Here is a 24,479-nt window from a genome sequence, read left to right as displayed (position 1 = left end):
CAGTTCCAAGTTTGCCCATAAGATGTCATTCAAGTAAAGACATGCGTATAAGCGTATCTCTATGCGTCCCAGCGTGGCTATAAAAGAAAGCTCCGCACATGCGCAGTACGTCTGAGGAAGTCCAGAGTGACGAAACGCGTCACGTGCTGTGTGACGCCGATCCAGGAAGCTGCCTTACAGCGTCCCCCGTGCCTCCGCATCCTTCCTCTCCTACCGACTAGTCATATACAGATACGGAACCCGATGAGCTCTACCTTATAGCCGATAACCAAAGTGATCCGAGCGGACATCATACAAACGCCAGTGGCGGTTGAGAAACCCAACTCCAGGGTACCCCACCACGATGCTTTCCAGCAGAAGGTTCACCTGAGGTTACGTGAGTTACACTTGATTAAGCCAGCATTAGGATTGAGGTTAGACCCAAGAGGGCCTGTAATGGATGCGTATATGCATGTGTCATAGAGGCTTGCTATATTTTGCAAACGGGGTGACAGAGGTGATTACTGCGCACTGGATTCCTGGTTGTTACAACTGAAGCATACCTATATATGGGCCTGAAGATTAATGTGTACACAAATTGGTTCTTAACAAAAGGAGTGCACTCCAATTAGGACTAATATGGCCATTTAAACAGGTGCTTCTGTCAATTTTTAATGGGGGGTTTTATATGATATGTGTTATATATGTATGTTCTTTTTTGCTACTGAGTCTTTAATAAAGCCAATTCGAATTATATTGCTCTAGTGCTCCCCAAATCCACTTTTTTGCTCTCAAGATTATCCACGGGTGAGACGGGCACCATATGCATGGTTTCAGATATCCCGTTTTTCCTTTTTGTTAATTTAATAAAGTCATCCTCCTCCCGGTCTTTGTCATCAATATCAGTGTTGTCTCGTTGCCACTTGAGTTTACATTTGTTAATCCCTAATCGTGAACAGTCAGTTCAAATTAAATGGCAGAAATCGGGTTGTCTAGCTGACATCGAAGGAATGTGAGTGTTATTTGTCGGCACTTGTATTTATAATGATCTTGTTATTATTATTTGCATTTGGGCAGTTTTGTTTTGAGTGCAGTGTGATATTTTGAGTGCAGCATAACGTTTGGTGGTTAGAACAGAGCCCTGTGAATTTGATATCACAGTATTGGTGACAGGCACTTTCTTAGCCATCCCACATTTCACCATAATGTAAATATGATTGATGGGTGACACTGCTCGGTAAATACCTTATATCACGTTTTGTTAATGTAAACATTGCCCAGCTATTTCCTAGTGTATGCATGATGCCAAAAAGTAGAGCTTCTAACTTGGCAATCTGCATGTGTTGTATTTTAATGTATTCACAAGCATAAAATAATCATTATGTTATGTTTCCCTTGGATGCTTTTGATGTGCAGTTTTTTTTTTAATTTCAGCTGCATAACTGTGTGATTCCTTTGCCTGAGCAGCATATGCATATGTTCACATTTATGCAATATAATATGATCGATTTCCAGATCTGTTCTCCATTAAAGTGGGATTGTCAGCCACAAAATCAAATTCCATTTACCCGCTGCTCTGTGTTTATTATGCATCCTTACCCTGCATTGGAAGCATTCCAATCTAATCATAAATGTTTCTGCTGTAATACATCTTACCTAAAATCAGCCTGGCTCTATTTGGTACATTGCCAACGAGAAGGAAGCTTGTCCCCCCCCCACACACACGCACACACACGCACACACACACACACACACAATACTGCTCCTCACTGATTGGCTGAGGGCAATTCAGTGTGACACAAGGCTGAGAAGTATATGATCTATGATGTGCTCACATGTGCTTATAAAGCAAGCTAGGTATGACAGTGCAGTTTCTAGGAGACAAAAAGAGTCCAGGGGGAAGATAGCAGGAGTGGCTTCAGTCAGAAGAAGTAAAGATGGAAAATGCCCGGTACAGTTTTCTTTTTGTTTGCTAAATAAAATTCACTGAAATCAAAACATGGGCAGTACAACAATACATACTGTATGTTATGTAAATAGTACAAGTATTTATTTACTTATATTTGTGTTTTCTTTCCTGGAATAATATGGCTGTGCCTGCTGCTTTAAGGACCATGGGGCACTTAGATGCAGTGACTAAGTGAATACATTTTCATAAAGCTGTTAGTGAATTGTTGCTAGTGCCAGTGACTACTTGTAGCAAAGAGTTGTTGTTATAAGTAACGGCAGTGGTTATTGTGACTCAGTCTCTTGTGCAATGTGGTCTTTGTTAGCTATACATGGATTAATAGTGGTGCAATCTGGAGAGCAGTTGGTTAGTCTCTGTTCCAAGATTAGGTGGGTAATAGTGAACAATATTACCATTTTGCCCACTTGATCTCTATTGGATTTCTGCAAAAATCACTAGTATTGTACATTACAATGCAGTGCAAAGCTATATGGCCTTTGATGCTATTCTGCACTTACTCACTTGTCTGCTGTTTGCAGATTTTACGACATGCTCAATCTCTTGTTCAATTAATAAATGGGCAGAAATTGATCAGAAAATGATCAATCAGGCCCAGTGCTCACCAAAACCGCTAGCAGATCCACAAAACGGTAACGGTTTTGGGTGCGGATGACATAGATTTGGGCCAGTGCACACCGAGCGGATTTGGAAGCGATCCGCTGGCCGCATCCGCCTGAGCATCCGCGTGGCTAATGTATCTCAATGGGCTGGTGCACACCGGCGGTTTGAGGTTTTTAGCAAACCGCAAACGTGCAGCAAGAGGCACGTTTGCGGTTTGCTAAAAACTTCAAACCGCCGGTGTGCACCAGCCCATAGAGATACATTAGCCACACGGATTTTCAGGCAGATGCGGCCGGCGGATCCGCCCGGTGTGCACTGAGCCTTAGACATGTTAAGGGCAATTGATCCCTCTGAGATCTGATGAAACCAAATGAATCCAGGCCCTCCAAAAAAATCATTATGTGTATGGCCAGCCAGTTCTGTTAGTACTATAGACTAGTGATTCTCAAACCTGTCCTCGTGACTCCCACACGGGGCATGTTTTGCAGGCAACCTCACCTATGCACAGGTGAAGTAGTTAGTATCTCACCTACAAGGAATCCACCTAGCTGAGACACTAATTACCCCACTTGTGCATAGGTGAGGTTGCCTACAAAACATACCCAGTGTGGGAGTCACTAGGACAGGTTTGAGAAATACTGCTTCTTTATTGTGTGTAGTCTTTCAGTTTGCAGAGGCAGACAGGTGACAAGTCAAGATTTCAGACAATAATAAAAACAATTGCCACCTAATTAAACTGGTTGCAATCTCATCAAATTTGATTTGGGCTAGGTAAACAAATGCAGTAACCTGTGTGAACTGAGCGTCATCATCCACATGATGTACATGTCACATGGTAAAAATGGCTCAGCTAGCTTCGGAACCAGATGTCCTCCATTGTATACTCTGGTGTTGAATGGCCTCCTTTTTGCAGTTACAGAATTTAGCACTGTGAGTATTGTGGAGTAATGTGCATGGCCTGGAGGATAGATATTCCAAGTATGTAAATGTGTTATGGAGCATTCATTGTTTGGTAAACACACAGCATTTTCCATTCCCACAGGCCAGATTTCCACAATGCACAGACACACTTGTTTATCGGATAAGATAATTAGCTTGCCTCTGCAGACTCCCTTTAAAAATTGGTATACTGATGAATCGAGTTTTGCATTGTAAATATGATTGATGGGTGACACTCATATGAGAATTCACAAATTCTGCATTGCTATTCATATAACTTGGATGGTTTTATTGTCTTCCATATCCATCACTAAAGAATGGACTGAGATACAAATTTGTACTGGATTCTGGGATTGGTAGCCAGTAGTTGAATGCTCAAGGATAATTATTATTATTTTGTAGTGTTTAGGTATATAGCGCCGACATCTACTGCAGCGATTTTATATATATAGTCTTGTCACTAATTGTCCCTTAGGGGGGGCTCAAAATCGAATCCCTACCATAGTCATATGCCTATCACAGTCTACGGCCAATTTTTTAGGGGTGAAGCCAATTACCTGTATGTTTTTGGGATATAGTAAGAAACTAGAGTGTCCAGAGGAAGTCCATCTAGGTTTGGGGAGAACATACAGATGCCAAGCAAATAGTGCCCTGACTGGGATATGACCTGGGCACCCAGTGCAGCAAGGCTAGTGCATTATGGCACCGTGCTCAATAAAAGCATCCCCATAAAATATGTCACATAACCCGAAATGATGCTGACATCTAAATTGACTATACCAAAAGTTGATCCAGTTCCAGTTGATGCAACTTCCTTGTGCTTTGTATATTTTCCTCAATTAACTGAATAAAGCTTGGTTCACACTGTTCTAAAAAAAAAACATTTTGCTTAGCGGAAGGGATCTTATGGATGTGAACGGATCCTATGTTAATTAATGGGATCTGTTCACATTAGTCCATTTGAAACGGATCAGTTCAGTCTGTTCTGCTTAATGGAATGCAAGTTTGGATCCTGCTTAATTTTTATGGATGAAGAAGACATGGCAAAGGTTGATGGACTTAACACTAGCCTATGAGAACACAGTGTTGGTTCTCACTAGGCAGCTCGTTGCATGCATTTGAGAAGATACTCAGCCACCCATTTGCATCTTCTGCCACTGCTGCTGCCATCCATTTGAGTCCCTGCACTGAATCGGGATACCGATCCAGAGCCACGGCAGAAGCATCAGGCTCCCATTGTGTGACAAACATCGACCAATTCAGTCTTACTATGCCACGATTGCTATCCAGGTCTCATCCATTAGAGGCTTCTGAAGGCGAATACAATGTGAGCAAAGTAAACGTTTAAGATTGTGCCCATACATCATACAATCTTGATTGCATGTACAATCGGTACAAAAATGTTATTGATTTCATGCTGGAAATCTGTTAATTTGCCGCCACCACTCTTCAAATTGAAACGAGGTGGAGAGACTTTGGACTAGCTATTTCTAAAAGGAAGAAAAACAGGTATTTGCAACCTGACTGGCAATCAACAATTTATAAAGATAAGACAAAGCGGTAGTGTGTCTTTTTTTGAAGACAGAGTTCTAGTGTCCGGCTGGCTTGTCGATAGTTGGAATTCAACAAATCGAGGAACAAGGGACAGGCCCAGAGCTCTGTTTGTACCAGACTCTTAAAAACCTCATCCTGATGGCAGGGGCTGACATAAGAGCTGATGCCCTCCGTGCCAGAGGGGGAAACTCCAGCCCCCTTTAAGAAAGGACAAAATCAGGCAGAGAATGATTTCTCTGTGCACAGAAGTCCTCTCAATAAATGTTTTAAGCTGTCACGTTTTACTGAGAACATGTATTGCTTATCGTCTTTATGAGATCTGCATGGAACTCACTTTAGTGTGTGTGTCAGACTGAGCTAACAACTTAGTTATGTAAACAAATGGTTCAGGTTTAATATTCCCAACAGTTAGAAATGCTCGAAATATGAACAAATATGAATTTTAGGGTTACAATGCTGGGTAGAGGGAAACAAATGTATGGTCATCTCCTTTGAACTCTAGCCAGCAGTGTTGAGTTCTGAATCTTGCAGCCACTGAGTTTAGAGGAGAGCTGGGTTTACGAGCTTTTAAAGTTGACTGATGCTTTTTGTCAGCAGCGTGCTGTTAAGCTCAGGAAGTCCTTTTGGTCAGAGCTGACAGCTAAAAAGCTAATTACTCTGTCCTTGCTGCTTTGATATTGTAATTGAAATATGATGCATTCTATATTGAATTCGACATTGAAAAAATCGTATAGGCATCACATACTGGTTTGCAATAGACCAATGGGAATCATACATCCTCATGGATGATTCCCATTTGTCTTTTGCAAACCAATGGTTCTTTTGCAGGCCAACATTGGTGCCAGAGGCGGTGGACAATCTGAATGGATGGTGGCAGGTACCAAGCGGGTGCAACGGAATTCAATGAAACCAAGTAAAAACTGATGCCCAATGTAAAAACTGTTCTGTTTAAAAGGAAAATAGATCAGTTCTTACCACGTCAGTTTTTCATCCGTCCAGCGTGAACCAGGGCTAAAAGATTTTTTTTTTTACAGTTTTATTTGAGAACAAGTCTTTTTTTTTACCTTTTTGTGCAGTGTAAGGTTTCGGTCAATAAATTGGGGAATCCTTTTTTATAAGGCACAGAGTACCCAGCAAGCTCATGGTGAACCAGAACTCCTAGGAGGAGTATGAGAGAAATTGCCGCCTGGGAGACTTGGGCGTAAGATACAGCTGATATATGGCTTACCCTGCTCCTGCACAAGTTCTTGCGGCGTTAATTACTATTCCCCCTCCAGGTCCACGTGGATGGTGGGTAATGATGTAATTCAGCTTCCAGCTGTTGCTGGCAGCCATATTACAGTGCTTTAAAAGTAACTTCAGCTCTGTCTTCTGACGGCGCCAAAGTTACTCACTGTGCCCCACTATAGCCACAACTCCCATTACGGTCTATGGTGGCGCAGGCTGCACCCAAATCTCCTGCGCTCTAATAGACGTGCTCACCTAGGAGTGTGTAAGGAGCTACAATGGACCCAGAAGCCCTCTTACTAAAATGGTATGGAAAACAAAAGTTTGCTTTCTTAAAACAGAAAGTATTTGCGATAATTCAGGTTGGAGTGAGCTCCGAGATGTCTCCCAGTGCACCACTGCTGAAATATGCAAATTATCCATTGTTGTCTCTAAGCTAGCCACACCTCCAGATCCGCTGGAATTCAATTATGTGTTCGCTTGTTAATATTACAGAGTTTTAACCACTTGATGACCCAGCCTTTACCCCCCCTTATGGACCAGCGCTATTTTTTGTGATCTGTGCTGGGTGGGCTCTGCAGCACCCAGCACAGATCAGCTGGCACGCAGAGCGATCAGATCGCCCCCCTTTTTTTCCCCCTATAGGGATGATGTGCAGGGGGGGTCTGATCGCTCCTCCTGGCTGGCATGTTGCGGGGGGGGCACCTCAAAGCCCCCCTCCGCGGCGAAATTCCCCCCCTCCCTCTCCTCCCTCTCACCCCTGGCGATCCGGGCTGCACAGGACGCTATCCCCTGTCACATGGCTGTCCCCTGTCACATGGTGTTAGGAACTGACTGGATATTCTCTTCAGTCCCTGTTGACCTTCCCACGATGGAAGAGACTTTACCCAGTAGTGGAGTCTAGGTGACCACGGGTCTTCACCCACACCCCCTTGAGGGGGATGCAGGACCACACTCCCAGGAGGGGAATGTGGAACTTCGCTGCCTAGTGCCCTACCAGGTCACTACTGGGATCGTCTCAGCAAGTGGTTGGGAGAACAGAGACACTAATTGTGGAGCAGGAGTGGTCAGACGAGATCCGGAAGTCCAGGCAAACAGAGATCAGCACAAATCGGGGTCACAAGCCAAGAGGTCGGGGCAGGCGGAGATCAGGAGTAGTCGGGGTCACAAGCCAGGGGTCAGGGCAGGCAGCAGACAACGGTTATCCAGAAGACAAGCCAAAGATCAGGGCAGGCGGAGGTCAGGAGTAGTCGGGGTCACAAGCCGGGGTCACAACAGGAGATCAATCAGGAAATCAGCAGAACTGGAACAACGGTTCACCAACAGGCTAGCCAAACTGATCAGAACGAGCAGCACTGCAGTTAGGGACAGTGCTGCTTTTATACTGTGAATTGGCGCCGAAATTAGCGCGCGCCCCCGTTTGCGCATGCGCGCGCGCATATGGTTATGCGCGCGCACGGCACTGTGCGCATGCGCACTGCGCGCAGCGCCAAACGCCGTGCAGGAAGAGGGACTACAAGGACCAGAGAGCCCCCGCGCGTGCGCACTAGAGGGCGCCCCCGAGAGCTCCGAGGAGGACCCCGATGGTGAGTATGACATTGCCCCCCTCCCAGGGGCAACCTCCGGGTGCCCCTAGGACCAGGTTTGCCAGGGAATCTCTTGTGGAATTGTTTGACCAATCTAGGGGCATGTACATTCCGGGCAGGTTCCCATGAGTTTTCCTCCAGACCAAATCCCCTCCATTTGATGAGATACTGAAGCGACTGTCTAATTCTTCTGCTGTCCAGTATCTTCTCCACCTCAAATTCTTCCATCCCGTCAATCACAACTGGTTGTGGTGGATCCGAGGAGCGGCCTGGGAAGCTATTTGGAATCACTTTCTTCAAACTAGAGACGTGGAACACGGGATGCACCCGGAGTGAAGTAGGTAAAGTAAGTTTGAATGCTACTGGATTGATTTGTTTAGATATTGGAAAAGGTCCAATGTACCTGGGCGCCAGCTTCTTGGAGGCACAACGCAACTTAAGGTTTGCGGTGGAGAGCCAGACCAGGTCTCCAGGGGCAAAGACTGGACTCTCCTTCCGTCGACGGTCAGCAAACCTTTTTCCCTTCTCCTGGGCCTGTTTTAAAGTAATATGGACAGTGTTAATGTTGTCGTGGATGGCAGAAATCCTTTCTTGGGCTCCGGGACAGACAGAGGTAAAGTTCACATCAGGTAAGAATGAAGGATGATAACCGTAGTTGACGAAGAACGATGACTGCTGAGTAGAGGTATGAATGGAATTATTATATGCAAATTCTGCCGTGGCCAACAGTGGGTACCAATCGTCCTAAAAGGCTGAAGTAAAGCACCTTATATACTGCTCCAGGGTCTGGTTTGTCCTTTCAGTTTGTCCATTGGATTGTGGATGGTAACCCGAAGAAAGGGAGACCCTAATTCCCAGACCCCTACAGAGCTCTCGCCAGAATTTGGAAGTGAACTGGGTGCCCCGGTCAGATACGATGTGCTCAGGTAGACCGTGGAGTCTGACAATTTCCCTTACGAAAGCTTGGGCTGTCTCTGCAGCGGACGGAACTTGTTTGAAAGGCAGGAAGTGAGCCATTTTGGAAAAACGGTCGACAATGACCAGTATAGTGGTAAACCCCTCTGAAGGTGGCAGATCCACCACGAAATCCATTGCGATGGCCTTCCAAGGTTGTGTTGGCACTGGAAGAGGTTTCAGAAGACCCCATGGTCGGCCCCGAGTGGTCTTAGAACGGGCACAGACCTCACAAGAGGCCACGTATGACTTGCAGTCCTTAGATAGTTCAGGCCACCAGAAGTTCCTCCGTACTAGGTCCTGCGTTTTATGAACCCCAAAGTGGCCAGCCAGTTGATTATCATGACAGGCTTGCAGGACTGACAAACGAGTCTCGGAGGGAACAAAGATCTTCCCTTGGAACAGGTAGAGTCCTTCTTTAAGTGGTAAATCCGGAGGCGAGCTCAAGCCCGCAGAAGCTTGTCGGATAGAATCCATCAGGTTGGAATGCAGGAACAGGAAGTGCTGTGGAGACAGGATGTTCTCAGGTGATGACTCAGGGCCTGACTCGGACTGGTACATGCGGGACAAGGCGTCTGGCTTTATATTTTTGGATCCTGGACGGTAGGTCAAGTGGAAGGTAAACCTGGAGAAAAAGAGTGACCACCTAGCCTGACGTGGTCGGAGTCTCTTAGCAGTCCTGAGGTACTCTAGGTTTTTATGGTCTGTGAGTACCAGTATGGGATGTTCAGCACCTTCGAGAAGGTATCGCCACTCCTCCAGAGCTGCCTTAATGGCCAAGAGTTCCCGATCCGCCACGTCATAGTTCCTTTCTGAAGGATTCAACTTCCGGGAGAAGAAGGCAACTGGATGGAGGACCGCCTTAGGACCGAAGCGTTGGGAGAGGATTGCTCCAATAGCAACTTCAGAGGCATCGACCTCCAAGACGAAGGCTTTGGTAGGATCGGGGTGTTTAAGGATGGGTGCTGAAGTGAAGCACGATTTTAACTTTTCAAAAGCTGACTGGGCTTCTGGGGTCCAGCGGAAGGACTGACGGGTACTGGTCAACTGAGTGATGGGTGCAACAATCCGCGAGAAATTTTTGATGAAGCGTCTATAAAAATTGGCAAATCCAATGAAACGTTGTATGGCCTTCCTATCAGCAGGTACCGGCCAGTCAAGGATCGCCGAGACTTTCTGGGGATCCATCTCCACTCCTCCTGGAGAAATCTTTAGGCCCAGAAACTGGATGTTAGTCTTATGGAATTCACACTTCTCGGGCTTAGCATAGAGTCCATGGGTTCGAAGACGGGCCAAGACCCGTTTTACATGACTATAATGGACCTCCTGAGAAGGGGAGAAGATAAGGATGTCATCCAAATAGACCACCATGAAGTTGTCAATATAATCCCTGAAGATATCATTGACGAAGTGTTGAAACGTGGCTGGAGCATTACACAAGCCAAAAGGCATCACAAGGTACTCGAAATGTCCGAACCGGGAACGGAAAGCCGTCTTCCACTCATCCCCTTTGCGGATCCTGATCAGATTGTAGGCCCCCCTTAAGTCAAGCTTGGAGAAGATACAGGCCGATCCAAGTCGCTGGAACAAATCAGGCATCAATGGTAGAGGGTATCGATTCTTAATGGTTATCTTGTTCAGATCCCGATAATCGATGCAAGGATGAAGGGAGCCATCCTTTTTTTCCACAAAGAAAATCCCGGCCCCCGCGGGAGACGTAGAAGGTCGAATGAACCCCTTTTGGAGATTTTCCTCTATGTACTCCTTGAGGATCTGGGTCTCGGGTTCCGAAAGTGGATAAGTTCTGCCGAAAGGGATGGGAGCACCTGGCTGGAGGTCAATCGGACAGTCATATGGGCGGTGTGGTGGAAGAGCATCCGCCTTGGACTTGTCGAAGACATCTAGAAAGTCGTGATAGACCCTTGGGATAATGTCCTTCTTGGGTGAGTCCATACAGAACAAGGACCCAGCTCGAGGAAAACATGAACGAAGACAGTAGTTGGAACTGAAGGAAACCTCACGAGAAGCCCAATTAATAATAGGGTTGTGAGTCCTTAGCCAGGGCATCCCCAGGATGACCGGAAACAGAGGAGAAGGCAGAAGGTCGAAACTCAAGTATTCTTGATGTTCTCCCTGGATGGAAACAAGGAGTGGTAGTGTCTCGGAGATGATAGGACCGGAGCAAATAGCAGATCCATCTGCCAACTGAATGGATAAAGGTTGACTCTTGCGGCGGACAGGAAGGAGTAGTTGCTGTGCCAGTTGAACATCCAGGAAGCAAGAGCAGGCTCCAGAATCCACTATGGCCTCAATAGTTGCGGTCTTTCCGTGCGGGCCCTGTAATGAGAGAGTAAGCGGGACATGAGAGGAGGCCAGTGGAGGAACAGGAAAACCACTAGCACATCCCACTAATTCAGGCTCACCAGACGGTCTGACTGGGCAGTTGTTGCGGAAGTGTCCGGAAGCCCCACAGTACATGCACAAGTTGGATGATCTCCGACGTTGTCTCTCCTCTTGTGAAATAGCTGGTCGGGCAAGGCCAATCTGCATGGGTTCTGGCTCATCTGAAGACACAGGAACAGGAGGTATTGGAGTAGAAAGAGTCTTGGGAGTAGGTAGATTCCAGGCCGGTCTGACTGAACCGGAGCGTTCGGCTCGTCTCTCCCTCAGTCTTCTGTCTATTTGAATAGAGAGACGAATAAGCTCCTTTAGAGTGCCTGGTACCCCAACCCTGGCTAGTTCATCTTTAAGGGCTTCTGAGAGACCCTGGCGAAACTGAAAGCTCAGAGCGGAGTCATTCCAGTCGACATCTGCCTCCCAGCGACGGAAGTCCAAGACATAGTCCTCGACAGGTCTCCTTCCTTGTCGCAGGGCTTGGAGCGCGTTTTCAGCTGACGCCGCTCTTCCTGGATCATCGAAGACCTCAGACATGGTCTCAAAGAAGGTGTCAAGGGTCAGTAAGGATGGGTGCCGCTGTTCCACCAGGCGAAGGGCCCATGCCTGGGGTTCTCCTTGCAGAAGGGAGATGACTGCTCCCACTTTGATCTCCTCGTTAGCAAAGGTGCGAGGCAAAAGCGAAAAATGAAGCCGGCAAGCACTCTGGAACCATCTGAATTTGGATCGATCCCCTGAAAACCGTTCCGGTAGGGGTAACTTGGGCTCTGGAAGCAATGCTGCGGCTCCTTCTCCTAGGCCCGGAGTGGGTTCGTTATGAGCCGGGGGAACAACTGCTGGAGCAGGGACTGCAGGAGGAACCAAGACAGGAGCAGGGGCACGCAGTTGGTCGCGGATCTCCTGGTATCCCTTCTGTACTTCGTCCATCGAGACTCGAAGTTGGGTAACCAAGTCGTACAGGATCTCCACCGGGGTACGAGCTCCACTAGTGTCTATCTTGGCTGCTCGTTACTGTTAGGAACTGACTGGATATTCTCTTCAGTCCCTGTTGACCTTCCCACGATGGAAGAGACTTTACCCAGTAGTGGAGTCTAGGTGACCACGGGTCTTCACCCACACCCCCTTGAGGGGGATGCAGGACCACACTCCCAGGAGGGGAATGTGGAACTTCGCTGCCTAGTGCCCTACCAGGTCACTACTGGGATCGTCTCAGCAAGTGGTTGGGAGAACAGAGACACTAATTGTGGAGCAGGAGTGGTCAGACGAGATCCGGAAGTCCAGGCAAACAGAGATCAGCACAAATCGGGGTCACAAGCCAAGAGGTCGGGGCAGGCGGAGATCAGGAGTAGTCGGGGTCACTAGCCAGGGGTCAGGGCAGGCAGCAGACAACGGTTATCCAGAAGACAAGCCAAAGATCAGGGCAGGCGGAGGTCAGGAGTAGTCGGGGTCACAAGCCGGGGTCACAACAGGAGATCAATCAGGAAATCAGCAGAACTGGAACAACGGTTCACCAACAGGCTAGCCAAACTGATCAGAACGAGCAGCACTGCAGTTAGGGACAGTGCTGCTTTTATACTGTGAATTGGCGCCGAAATTAGCGCTCTGCGCATGCGCAGAGCGCGCTCCCCCGTTTGCGCATGCGCGCGCGCATATGGTTATGCGCGCGCAGACGCGCGCGCGCGCACGGCACTGTGCGCATGCGCACTGCGCGCAGCGCCAAACGCCGTGCAGGAAGAGGGACTACAAGGACCAGAGAGCCCCCGCGCGTGCGCACTAGAGGGCGCCCCCGAGAGCTCCGAGGAGGACCCCGATGGTGAGTATGACACATGGCGGCGATCCCCGGCCACTGAGTGGCCGGGGATCGCCGATCTGCCTTACAGCGCTGCTGTGCAGCAGCGCCGTACAATGTAAACAAAGGAGACAAATGTCTCCTACGTTTACATTTAGTCTGCGAGCCGCAATCAGCGGCTCGCAGGCTATTCACGGAGACTCACTCCGTGATCTAACAGGAGCGGCCTTTCCTGATTAATTAGGGAGGCACCTGGCGACGCGGATCTGCGTCGCTGATCCTCCAGCTACCACTTTGCCGCCGCACGATATGAGTGTACGGTCGGCAAGTGGTTAAGAAAGCAAACTTTTGTTTTTCTATAAATGTTTTCCACAGCCTTAGTTTTGCACTCATTTGTTTCTAATACACTTCAGATACCTGATTTACTAAGGTTATTTGGGGCTAGAGATCAGTGGAGGATATAAGTCAGTGGTCCCCAACCTTTTCCGGCCCGGGGACCACTTTCTGACAAAATTTTTCTCCGGGGAACGGCGGGAGCGCGGGTGTTTGCACGACCTAGTGGACAGTGTCGTGTGCAGCGGGTTATGGGGGGGAGGGGGGCTGGGGTGCGGCTGAATAGCTAGCATAGTTGCCCCAGTATAGGGAGTTTAGTTGCCCCAGTATGGCTAGTATAGTTACCCGAGTATAGCTAGGATAGTGCCCCTGTATAGCTAGTATAGTGCCCCAGTATAGCTAGTATAATGACCAGTATAGCTAGTATAGTCACAGTATGGATAGGTAGTGCCCCAGTATAGTGCCCAGTATGGGTAGGTAGTGCCCCAGTATAGCCAGTAAAGTGCCCAGTATAGCTAGTATAGTGCCCAGTATAGGTAGGTAGTGACCAGTATAGCTAGTATAGTGCCCAGATAGCTAGTATAGTGCCCAGTATAGCTAGCATAGTGCCCAGTATGGTGCCCAGTATAGCTAGTACAGTGCCCAGTATAGGTAGGTAGTGCCCCAGTATAGTGCCCAGTATAGCTTCCTAGTATGGGTAGGTAATGCCCCTCCCCCTCCGCTCCTGTTACCTTATCATAAGCGGGCGGCCTCTTGTCCGATTAGATTCCCCCGTAGCCGCTCTCCTCAGTGGCATCTCCTATTACAGCAGCGCGCTCGCCGGCTGCTGTGATGAGCAGGAAGCGGTACAGCGGCTTCCTGTAGCGGCGATATGCATCGCCGTTACCATGGGAATCGCTGTACGGCTTCCTGCTCATCACATCATAGGAGATGCCACTGAGGAGAGCGGCTACAGGGGAATCTAATCGGACAAGCGGCCGCCCACTCATAAGGTAACAGGAGCGGCAGCCGCGGGGAGGAGAGGAGCGAGAGGCCAGACCTGCCGCGGCCCGGTGATTGGGGACCCCTGCCGTACGGCACACCAGGCAACATCTCGCGGCACACTAGTGTCCCGCGGAACAGCGGTTAAAAAACACTGATATAAGTAATACAGCAGACCTGGCCTGGATTATTAAACAATAAAAGAAAATTAGATTGCAACATGAACCGGAGTAATGAGATTGTAACACTTACCAGAGTCATAGTAGATGATCAGCAGTGTTGAAAATATAATGAATATACAATGTGGTCCAAATACATGAACTTGCAGCAAGAATAAGATTTTATGAAAGTTTAAGTCCTGTCCCTTGCATTGACTTATTCTAAATGTTTAGTGTACTGTATTAAAAAAAAGTCAGGACTTCAGAAGTAAAAATTCAGATGTTTCCATATAAATCATGTTATTCTAATAAAAGGCCTGTCAGAGCCCCATGTGAATGAATGTATAGGATAAGAACAGTTCAGGTTTTGCAAGCATGTTCATTATTTGTTTAGTACAATAGGATGTGTTTTTTCTTTGTTTGCAGTGTAGTGTGTGTTGCATTGACACCACCTGCCTTTTGTTCATCTCCCTCCACAGATTAATCCGGGAAGCAAGGCTGCACTGGCTAACTTATGCCCAGGAGATGTTATCTTGGAAATCAATGGAGAAAGCACAGAAAACATGACTCATCTCCAGGCGCAGAACAAGATTAAGGCCTGTTCCAGCCACCTGACACTGGTCCTCCTGAACAGGTTTGTACAATTTCTACTATTATTCCTTTTTTAAGAAGAAATATGTATGCTTCTTGTGTCTTCAACAAAGGTGACCATGAATAAAACTTGTCAATCTGAAATAAGCATTAAAATAGAATAACAATGACATCAATGGTTTATGTAATGGCAATAAAAACATAATTTGTATTTCTATACATTGTTTGATGAAGTGAGTTCCACGCCTCACTGGTGTGGCTTCACTTGCTGATTGTGGGACATATTTTACATCAAGTATGGGTTCTCTTTATGGATTCAAGAACTGCATAGGCCACATCCTCACTGATATCTGGGGTCATATGCAATTCACTTTTTTCTCCTTTGTTTTCTCCTAGAAGATATTTTTTCTTCTGCCCTTTAAAATACATTTTCAGCATTTTGTAATTGAAAAAGTAATAAAAATAGGTGATAAAGTACTATCCAAACTATTTTGAGTGTATTATTGCTTGTTGGTGGTTTAACCACTGCACCTCCAAGGGTTTTTCCCCTTAAAAACCAGAGCAATTTTCACCTTTCAGCGCTGTGTCCATTCATCTGCCAATAACTTTATTAGCACTTATCACACTGAAATTATCTATATATTGGGTTTTTTTCACCACCAATTAGGCTTTCTTTGGGTGGTACATTTTTGCTAAGAATTGTTTTATTCCAAATGCATTTTAATGGGAATAATAAGAAAAAAATGGAAAAAATGCATTATTTCTCAGTTTTCGCCCATCATAGTTTTAAAATAAAACGTTCTACTGTGAATAAAAGCCTCACATTTTATTTGCCCATTTGTTCTGGTTATTGCAACGTTTAAAATATTTTCCTAGTACAATGTACTGTATGGCCCCAATATTTTACTTTGAAATAAAGGTGCATTTTTTCAGTTTTGCGTCCATCACTAATCACAAGCCCATAATTTAAAAAGTAACAGTAATATACCCTCTTGACATAGATATTAAAAAAGTTCAGTCCCTAAGATAACTATGTTGTAACAATTGGTGTCAGCACACAGAGAGAATCTGATTATTGATGATCTGCAGAATCATCAACAATACAGATGTATACTTGATTATGGATGATCTGCAGAATCACCAATAATACAAGTATGACTAACCTCTGGACACCTAATGAAGTGTAAGTGTTTTGGTGTAGCTGTAGGCTATCTCCCGTGAGGCGGGAGACACAGGCAGCTCAGCCAAGAACCACCTGAGGGGAAGGTGGTCTCGGCTGTGCAGGGCCATCTGCCCCTCAGGAGAGAGGGGGAATAGATAGAACCTGGCAACCAGTGATACTTGGTGATCAGATAATAGACTGTACTGCAGCCAGGGGACTCCAGAGGAGTAGAGGCCATTGGCTGCTAGCAGGCCGGACTCTCTGAGGAGCAGGAGTCCTAACAGCTAACTGACACTTGGTGGAATAGTGTCACAGCTAGTACAGATAGACTGAGCACTCAAGGGATGAGTGACAGCCTGGAAGGTCAGGCAGGCCAGGTCGGCAACACACGAGCAGATAAGTTACAGAGACAGAAGGCTGATTCGGTAACCGGGTACAGGCAGGGTTTGGCAACAGGTAGGCAGATATGCAGAGGTACCGAATCAGAAAGCAAGAGAGAGGTCGACAGAGCAAATAGTCATAACAGATATAAAGCACAGTCCTAGTCTGAGGTGTGAGGTCCTTCGTCTCGACACCCAGGAACTAGTCTAGAGAATAACAGTAATGACACAGTGATCCTAAGCTTGGGTGTGAGGTCCTTGGTCTCAACACCCCGGAACTGGTCTAAAGTATAACGCAGCAGTAATCTGGCTAAGTGTGAATTCCCAGGTTCACCTGGTTCTAACACACTGTGGGATCTGACTGAGGTCTGAGTGCTCACACAAGTATTCGCAACGGCAGACAACCTGAGACTGACCAGCAAGATCTATATATACTGCAGCGCTCCTCCACGCCGCCTTGCGCCACTCAGCCAATCAGTAAGCGCGATGGGATCAGCTGATCGCTCTCCTACTGGCATAAAGGGCTTGCCTCCTAGCGTGCGCGCGCGTAGCTCTCCATCTGTGTGCACTAGAAGGCCCAGGCAAACCAGACGCATGCTGCTGTGCGGAAACCGCAGGTCTGAACGTGGAGACAGCCGCCCCGCTGCCAGACCGCGCGGCGGCATCTCCGCAATCCATTACATATGTATTTATGTATATATATAAATATATATATTTGTACAATTTTTTGGTGGTAACTATTGGGGAGTCTGGGAGGTAGGGGGTTAATTTTAAATGTAAATTTAGGTTTATTTAAAAAAGTGTGTGTAGGTGTAATTTTACTATTTGGCCACAAGATATCCTTGCGCATAACTTTCCTGTGCGTACTATTAGTACACAAACAGGATGCAATGCATGGACGTATAAGTATCGAGTTTTGTGAATGACGCGGCATTTCGTTGATGCCGGTTATTATTCACCTGAGGACTTATTGGTTGCGAGAACTTATCAGTGGTGAGAGGGAGTGCAGGAGCGAGCGTGGGAGTGAGTGCAGGAGCGAGCAGGAGTGCACAGCGGCAAGTTTATTCCTAGGTTATATTTTCACATCTTATCAACAGAAGGTCATTCAATACACCAGCAAGCAAGAAAATACACAGAAAATGACTCTTTTTCAACTGGCAGAGTTTCAGTAGATTGGCGCACAGCCCACGTTTTCCCATTATTTAAGAAGGGCAAAAAATCAGATCCAGGAAATTATAGACCTGTAAGCTTAACATCAGTTGTATGCAGACTATTTGAGGGGTTACTAAGAGATACTATACAAGACTTCATAGTAGAAAATAATCTTATTTCTCAGCATCACCATGGGCTTACTAAAGACAGGTCCTGTTTTACTAACATGCTCAGCATTTATGAGGTAGTGAACACTAATGTGGATATTGGGAATGCTGTAGATGTGATATACTTGGACTTTGCAAAGGCCTTCAACACTGTTCCCCACAAAAGTCTGGTGCAAAAGTTGAGGATGCAAGGACTGGGGAATAGTCTGTGTGCATGGATAGGGAACTGGCTAATGGACAGAAAACAAAGAGTTGTGATCAATGGATCATACTCAAAATGGGTGGCTGTTAGCAGTGGGGTCCCACAGGGGTCAGAGGCGAGCTGGGTCCAGTGCTCTTCAATATATTTATAAATGATCTAGTAGATGCAGTAGAAAGCAATGTTGCTATTTTTGCAGATGATACAAAATTGTGCAGAATCATCAACTCTCAGGAAGATAGTGACATATTGCAACAGTATCTGGATAGGATGGCTATATGGGCACATACATGGCAGATGAAATTCAATGTTGAAAAATGTAAAGTCATGCATTTTGGTCATACCAATGGTCTAGCACTATACAAAATAAACAGGATACAGATAGGGACATCAAACTTGGAAAAGGACTTAGAAGTACTCATCGACAACAAGCTAAATAATCATATTCAATACCAAGATACTGCAGCTAAAGCTAATACAAATTTGGGATGCATTAAAAGGGAAATAAAAACTTGAGATGCTAGAATAATATTGTCCCTGTTTAACTCTGTAGTAAGGCCACATCTGGAATATCGAATTCAGTTCTGGGCACCACATTACAGGAAAGATATTGCAGTTTTAGAGCAGGTGCAGAGACGAGCAACAAAATTGATACGAGGGATGGAAGGTCTCACTTACCAAGAAAGGTTAGATAAACTGGGTTTATTTAGTCTAGAGAAAAGACGCCTCATAGGATCTAACTAACATGTATAAATACATCAGAGGGCAATATAAAAGCTTGGCGGATGAGCTTTTTGTCCATAGGCCTTCACAAAGGACTAGAAGACATGATCTGCGCATGGAGGAAAAACGTTTTAGCCATTTATTTAGGAAAGGGTTCTTTGCAGTAAGAGTGATTAAGATGTGGAGTGCATTGCCACAGGAAGTAGTTATGACAAATTCTATATCTGAATTTAAAGGGGGCTTAGATCCTTTCCTTGCATTGAAAGACATCCATGGCTATAACTACTAGGTAATGCCCAGTAGTGTTGATGCAGGGATTTTATCTGATTGCCATCTGGAGTCGGGAAGGAATTTTTTTCCCTTTTGGGGCTAATTGGACCATGCCTTGTAAGGGTTTTTCGCCTTCCTCTGGATCAACAGGGATATGTGAGGGAGCGGGCTGGTGTTATACTTTGTTTTCTGGTTGAACTCGATGGACGTATGTCTTTTTTCGACCCAAATAACTATGTAGCTATGTTTTATGAATGATGAAAAGTAATTTTAAACAGAAGATACAAAATTATCTCCTAGGAAAAAACTAAGAAGAAAAAGTAAATTGAAAAAGGGCCCTTGACTTGTACCTGGAACCTGTCGCTAGCTGCTGATTATCTCCAGGCTGTTAAAAGACACCACTGATGTGTGCCTGGAGTCAACCAGACATTCCATATCCCCCCATTACCATCCTCGTTCATTGCTTTGAGTGGTGATATAATGACCCTTATTCAATTAATATTCACTTTGTGTCTTGCACTTGTGACTAAGCTGGAGTATGTTACAACTCTATTGACTTCTCCATATAGACTACATTTCATATACCGTATTTTTCGGACTATAAGATGCTCCGGATCATAAGACGCACCTAGGTTACGGGGGACAAAAAACAGAGAAAAATATATATATATATATATATATATATATATATACTAAACCTGGTGCATCTGTGATGTAGGGGAGTCTTGTGGAGCTTTTCCCTCCAAGCTGTCCCTATCTAAGCTTCACTGTCCAGCTACACTAACCCTTGCTGCACCCACCAACTCCTACACTAAGCTACATTGCCCCCACCAGATACTGGTTACACTTAAAAGGGTTGCAGATGGTTGGGCATTACCAGTGTGTGTGTGTGCAGGTTGTTGTGTATAAGAAGGGTCAGTGAACAATCACCCCACTCTATCACTTAATTCCCCAAACATTAGAAATGACACTCACAGACAACCTTGCCTTTGTGACTCATTTACAACATTCTTGCAGAGGTATACATTGCAGCTGCACAGGCACAGTAAGCTGGAATGGAGGGCAATTATGGAGGAAGCTACATCGCTGTACAAGGTTTGTATCCTGCTTTCAGCACAACAGGGCACCCCTTTATCCTGGCTGAGGACCAGGCTAGCTAGAGGGCAGCAGCAGGGAAAAGCGGTATAGCTAGAGGGCAGCGGCAAAAACAATCAGGAGTGAAAGCTAGAATGTGTGCAGCCTAACCCCAGCAGCGGCGAACAGCGAGAGTAAGAACACTGGCCACGTGCGCGGGAGCCCATCAGAGTGGCGGCGAGGAGCGGGATTGCTAGAAGGCAGCGGTGGTGAAAAGCAGGAGGGAAAGCAAGAATGTGTGCAGCCTTACCCCAGCAGCGGCGACCAGCAGGAGTAAGAACACTGGCCACATGCGTGGGAGCCCATCAGAGTGGTGGCGAGGAGCGGGATTGCTAGAGGGCAGCGGCGGTGACAAGCGGGAGGGACAGCAAGAATGTGTGCAGCCTTACCCCAGCAGCGGCGACCAGCAGGAGTAAGAACACTGGCCACATGCGTGGGAGCCCATCAGAGTGGTGGCGAGGAGCGGGATTGCTAGAGGGCAGTGGCGGTGACAAGCGGGAGGGACAGCAAGAATGTGTGCAGCCTTACCCCAGCAGCGGCGACCAGCAGGAGTAAGAACACTGGCCACATGCGTGGGAGCCCATCAGAGTGGTGGCGAGGAGCGGGATTGCTAGAGGGCAGCGGCGTTGACAAGCGGGACGGAAAGCAAGAATGTGTACAGCTTTACCCCAGCATCAGCGACCAGAAGGAGTAAGAACACTGGCCACGTGCACGGCGGGAGTCCATCAGAGTGGCGGCCAGCACACTGGAAGCAGGCAGAGGGGGCTGAGTTAGTGACCTGGACACCGCCCACTGGAGGATACAGAAAGCAGGATGCAGGACTCGAAACCCGTGGCTGTGTAGGTAAGGGCTTTCACTGTGTCCTGCACTTGCTTGTGGAGGGGAAACCTTGCTACACATTTGGACTATAAGATGCACTGACTCCCCCCCCCCCCCCCCTCCTCTTTTGGGGGAGAAAAAGTGCGTCTTATAGTCCGAAAAATACGGTAAACAGTGCTGGGGCAAGGTTCCCCAGCAACAGGGGCAGAGATGCTAAAGTGCGCCCACCCCTTCCCCCCTCTGAATTGTGCCTGCCCCTATATAGATAGCCAGATGTGCTCCCAGTACTAGGTAGGCCCCTCACCCGATACAGTGGGATGTGAAAGTTTGGGCAACCTTGTTAATTGTCATGATTTTCTTGTATAAATCTTTGGTTGTTACGATTTATAATGTCAATTAAATATATCATATAGGAGACACACACAGTGATATTTGAGAAGTGAAATTAAGTTTATTGGATTTACAGAAAATGTGCAATAATTGTTTAAACAAAATAAGGCAAGTGCATACATTTGGGCACCACAAAAAAGAAATTCAATCAATATTTAATGGATCCTCTTTTTGCAGAAATTTCAGCCTCTAAACCCTTTGTGTAGGTTGCAATGAGAGCCTGGATTCTGGCTGAAGGTATTTTAGACCATTCCTCTTTACAAAACATCTCTAGTTCATTCAGGTTTCATGGCTTCCGAGCATGGATAGCTGTCTTTAACTCACACCACAGATTTTAAATTATATTCAGGTCTGGAGACTGAGATGGCCATTCCAGAACGTTGTACTTGTTCCTCTGCATGAATGCCTTAGTGGATTTTGAGCAGTGTTTAGGGTCGTTGTCTTGTTGAAAGATCCAGCCCCAGCGCAGCTTCAGCTTTGTCATTGATTTCTGGACATTGGTCTCCAGAGTCTGCTGATACTGAGTGGAATCCATGCATCCCTCAACTTTTACAAGATTCCCAGTTCCTGCACTGGCCTCACAGCCCCACAGCATGATGGAACCACCACCATATTTTACTGTAGGTAGCAGGTGTTTTTCTTGGAATGCTGTGTTATTTTTACTCCATGCATAACACCCCTTGTTATGCCCAAATAACTCAATTTTATTTTCATCAGTCCACAGCACCTTATCAAGACAGGTCCTGTTTGACTAACATGCTCAGCTTTTATGAGGTAGTGAATGCTAACGTGGATATTGGGAGTGCTGTAGATGTGATATACTTGGACTTGCAAAGGCATTAGACACTGTTCCCCACAAAAGTCTGGTGCAAAAGTCAAAATGAAGCTGGCTTGTCCAAATGTGCTTTAGCATATCTCAAGCGGCTGTGGGCGGAGAAAAGGCTTCCTCTGCATCACTCTCGCATACAGCATCTCCTTGTGTAAAGTGTGCCGAATGGTTAACTTTGCACAGCGATTCCATCTGCAGCAAGATGAAGTTGTAGGTCTTTGGTGCTGGTCTGTGGGTTGACTCTGACTGTTCTCACCATTCGTTGCTTCTGTCTGTCCGAGATTTTTCTTGGTCTGCCACTTCAAGCCTTAATTTGAACTGAGCCTGTGGTCTTCCATTTCCTCAATATGTTCCTAACTGTGGAAACAGACGGCTGAAATTTCTGAGACGGCTTTCTGTATCCTTCCCCTAAACCATTATGGTGAACAATCTTTGTCTTCAGGTCATTTGAGAGTAGTTTTGAGACCCCCATGTTGCTACTCTTTAGAAAAATAAAAGAGGAGGGAAACTTACAATTGACCCCCTTAAATACTCTTTCTCATAATTGGATTCACCTGTGTATGTAGGTCAGGGGTCACTGAGCTTTCCATGCCAATTTGAGATCCAATGATTAGTTCTAAAGGTTTTGGAATCAATAAAATGATAACAGTGCCCAAAATAATGCTCCTCCCTAAATGTATTTAAACACTTATTGCGCACTTTCTGCAAATCTAATAAGCTTAATTTCACTTCTCAAATATCACTGTGTGTGTCTCCTATATGATATATTTAACTGACATTTTGTATCGTAGCAACCAATGATTTATACAGGAAAATCATGACGATTAACAAGGTTGCCCAAACTTTCACATCCCGCTGTATATGTACCCAGATATGCCCCCAGCATAAGGTAGCCCCCTCCCTACTATAGTAGTCAGATGTGCCCCTAGTATTAAGGACCAGGGGTGATTTCGCTGATCTGTGCAGCGTGGGCTCTACAGCCCACAGCACAGATCAGCAAGGAGGCTGGGCGATCAGACTTACCCCCTTTTTTCCCCATTAGGGGGATGTCCTGCTGGGGGGGTCTGATCGCCGCCGGCTCTGTTCGTTCGGCGGGGGGGCTCCTCAAAGCCCCCCTCCGCAGCGAATTTCCTCCTCCGTCCCCTTCCGTCCCTCCCCTTCCTCCTATGGGCAGCGCAGGACGGAGATCCGTCCTGCGCCGCCTAGAGTGAATGCCGGCGAATCAGATTGCGGCGATCCCCGGCCAATCAGAGGCCGGGGATCTGCGATCTACGTCACGGCGCTGCTGCGCAGCAGCGCCGTGTGATGTAAACAGCGGGGATTTCTTCCCCGGATGTTTACATTATGCGTGTGAGCCGCGATCGGCGGCTCGCACACTGTTCACGGAGGCAGTCTCCGTGAACTAGCATGGAAAGGCCGCTCGATCGAGCGGCCTTTTCCATGCTATACCACTAACGACCCGCCGACGCCTATGGGCGTTAGGCGGTCGTTAAGTGGTTAAGTTAGGGGTCCCCCCCATAGTTAGCCAGGAGATCTAGCCCCGGTATGAGGTACCCCCCCCCCTCCCTATTATAGACATACATCTCTGCGCCCAGAGGTTCACATCTCTCCAGCCTCTGCCTCGGCCCGGCCCTGCATATACATAAACATATCACTTAATTTTGAAGGGGAACCCATATCTGGCTTTATTAAGTGGGATCTGGGAATAATTACAATGACACCTATGCTGCAAAAACAAACCCATATAGATGAAGTTTGGTTTCAATAACATTATTTATTAAAATATTCACAGTACATAGAGAGTTTTATCTGTGAAGCAATGTCAAACAAAATTATTAGGCTGTCACTATTTGGAAACACACACTCACAGTTTGGCAGACAGGTCACAGCAATCCTATAGACTTTTAATGTGTTTTAAGAAAGCAAACTTTTTTTTTCCATAGCATTTTAGTAAGGGGGCTTTTAGGACCATTGTAGCCCCTTACACACTCCAATGAGTTCTGGGTCACCATGAGCTTGCTGGTTAGTCTGTACCTATTAATATGTGATAGTGTGTAAGAATAATCTGTTTAGCAAAACATAAACATGTTAGAATGTAAGAAAAATGTGTCTTGACCTCCCCTGTGACTTTTGGTTCAATGAAAAATTCCAGAGAGCTGACAGATGGATAAAGTGACAGTGTTGGTGTTTCGCTTACATA

At 46.4% G+C, this 24,479-nt stretch overlaps 2 protein-coding genes across 3 annotated transcripts in view; one reads left to right on the top strand and one right to left on the bottom strand.

Annotated features, from left to right (window-relative positions):
* PDLIM4 (PDZ and LIM domain 4) overlaps positions 1-24,479 on the top strand; it is a 316,081-nt gene that overhangs the window by 62,476 nt on the left and 229,126 nt on the right. For both annotated transcript variants that reach the window (XM_068277460.1, XM_068277459.1), the window contains exon 2: positions 14,943-15,097. In XM_068277460.1, coding sequence (XP_068133561.1) covers positions 14,943-15,097 — 155 coding nt within the window. The remainder of the gene's footprint in view (positions 1-14,942; positions 15,098-24,479) is intronic.
* Positions 1-24,479, bottom strand: part of P4HA2 (prolyl 4-hydroxylase subunit alpha 2) — a 634,411-nt gene that overhangs the window by 480,494 nt on the left and 129,438 nt on the right. The gene's annotated exons all lie outside the window — the stretch shown is intronic.

This window comes from Hyperolius riggenbachi, chromosome 3, assembly GCF_040937935.1.
Source record: "Hyperolius riggenbachi isolate aHypRig1 chromosome 3, aHypRig1.pri, whole genome shotgun sequence".
Lineage (NCBI taxonomy): Eukaryota > Metazoa > Chordata > Amphibia > Anura > Hyperoliidae > Hyperolius > Hyperolius riggenbachi.
The sequence above is the reverse complement of the archived record's forward strand: the minus strand, read 5'-3'. Positions and strand labels throughout refer to the sequence as shown.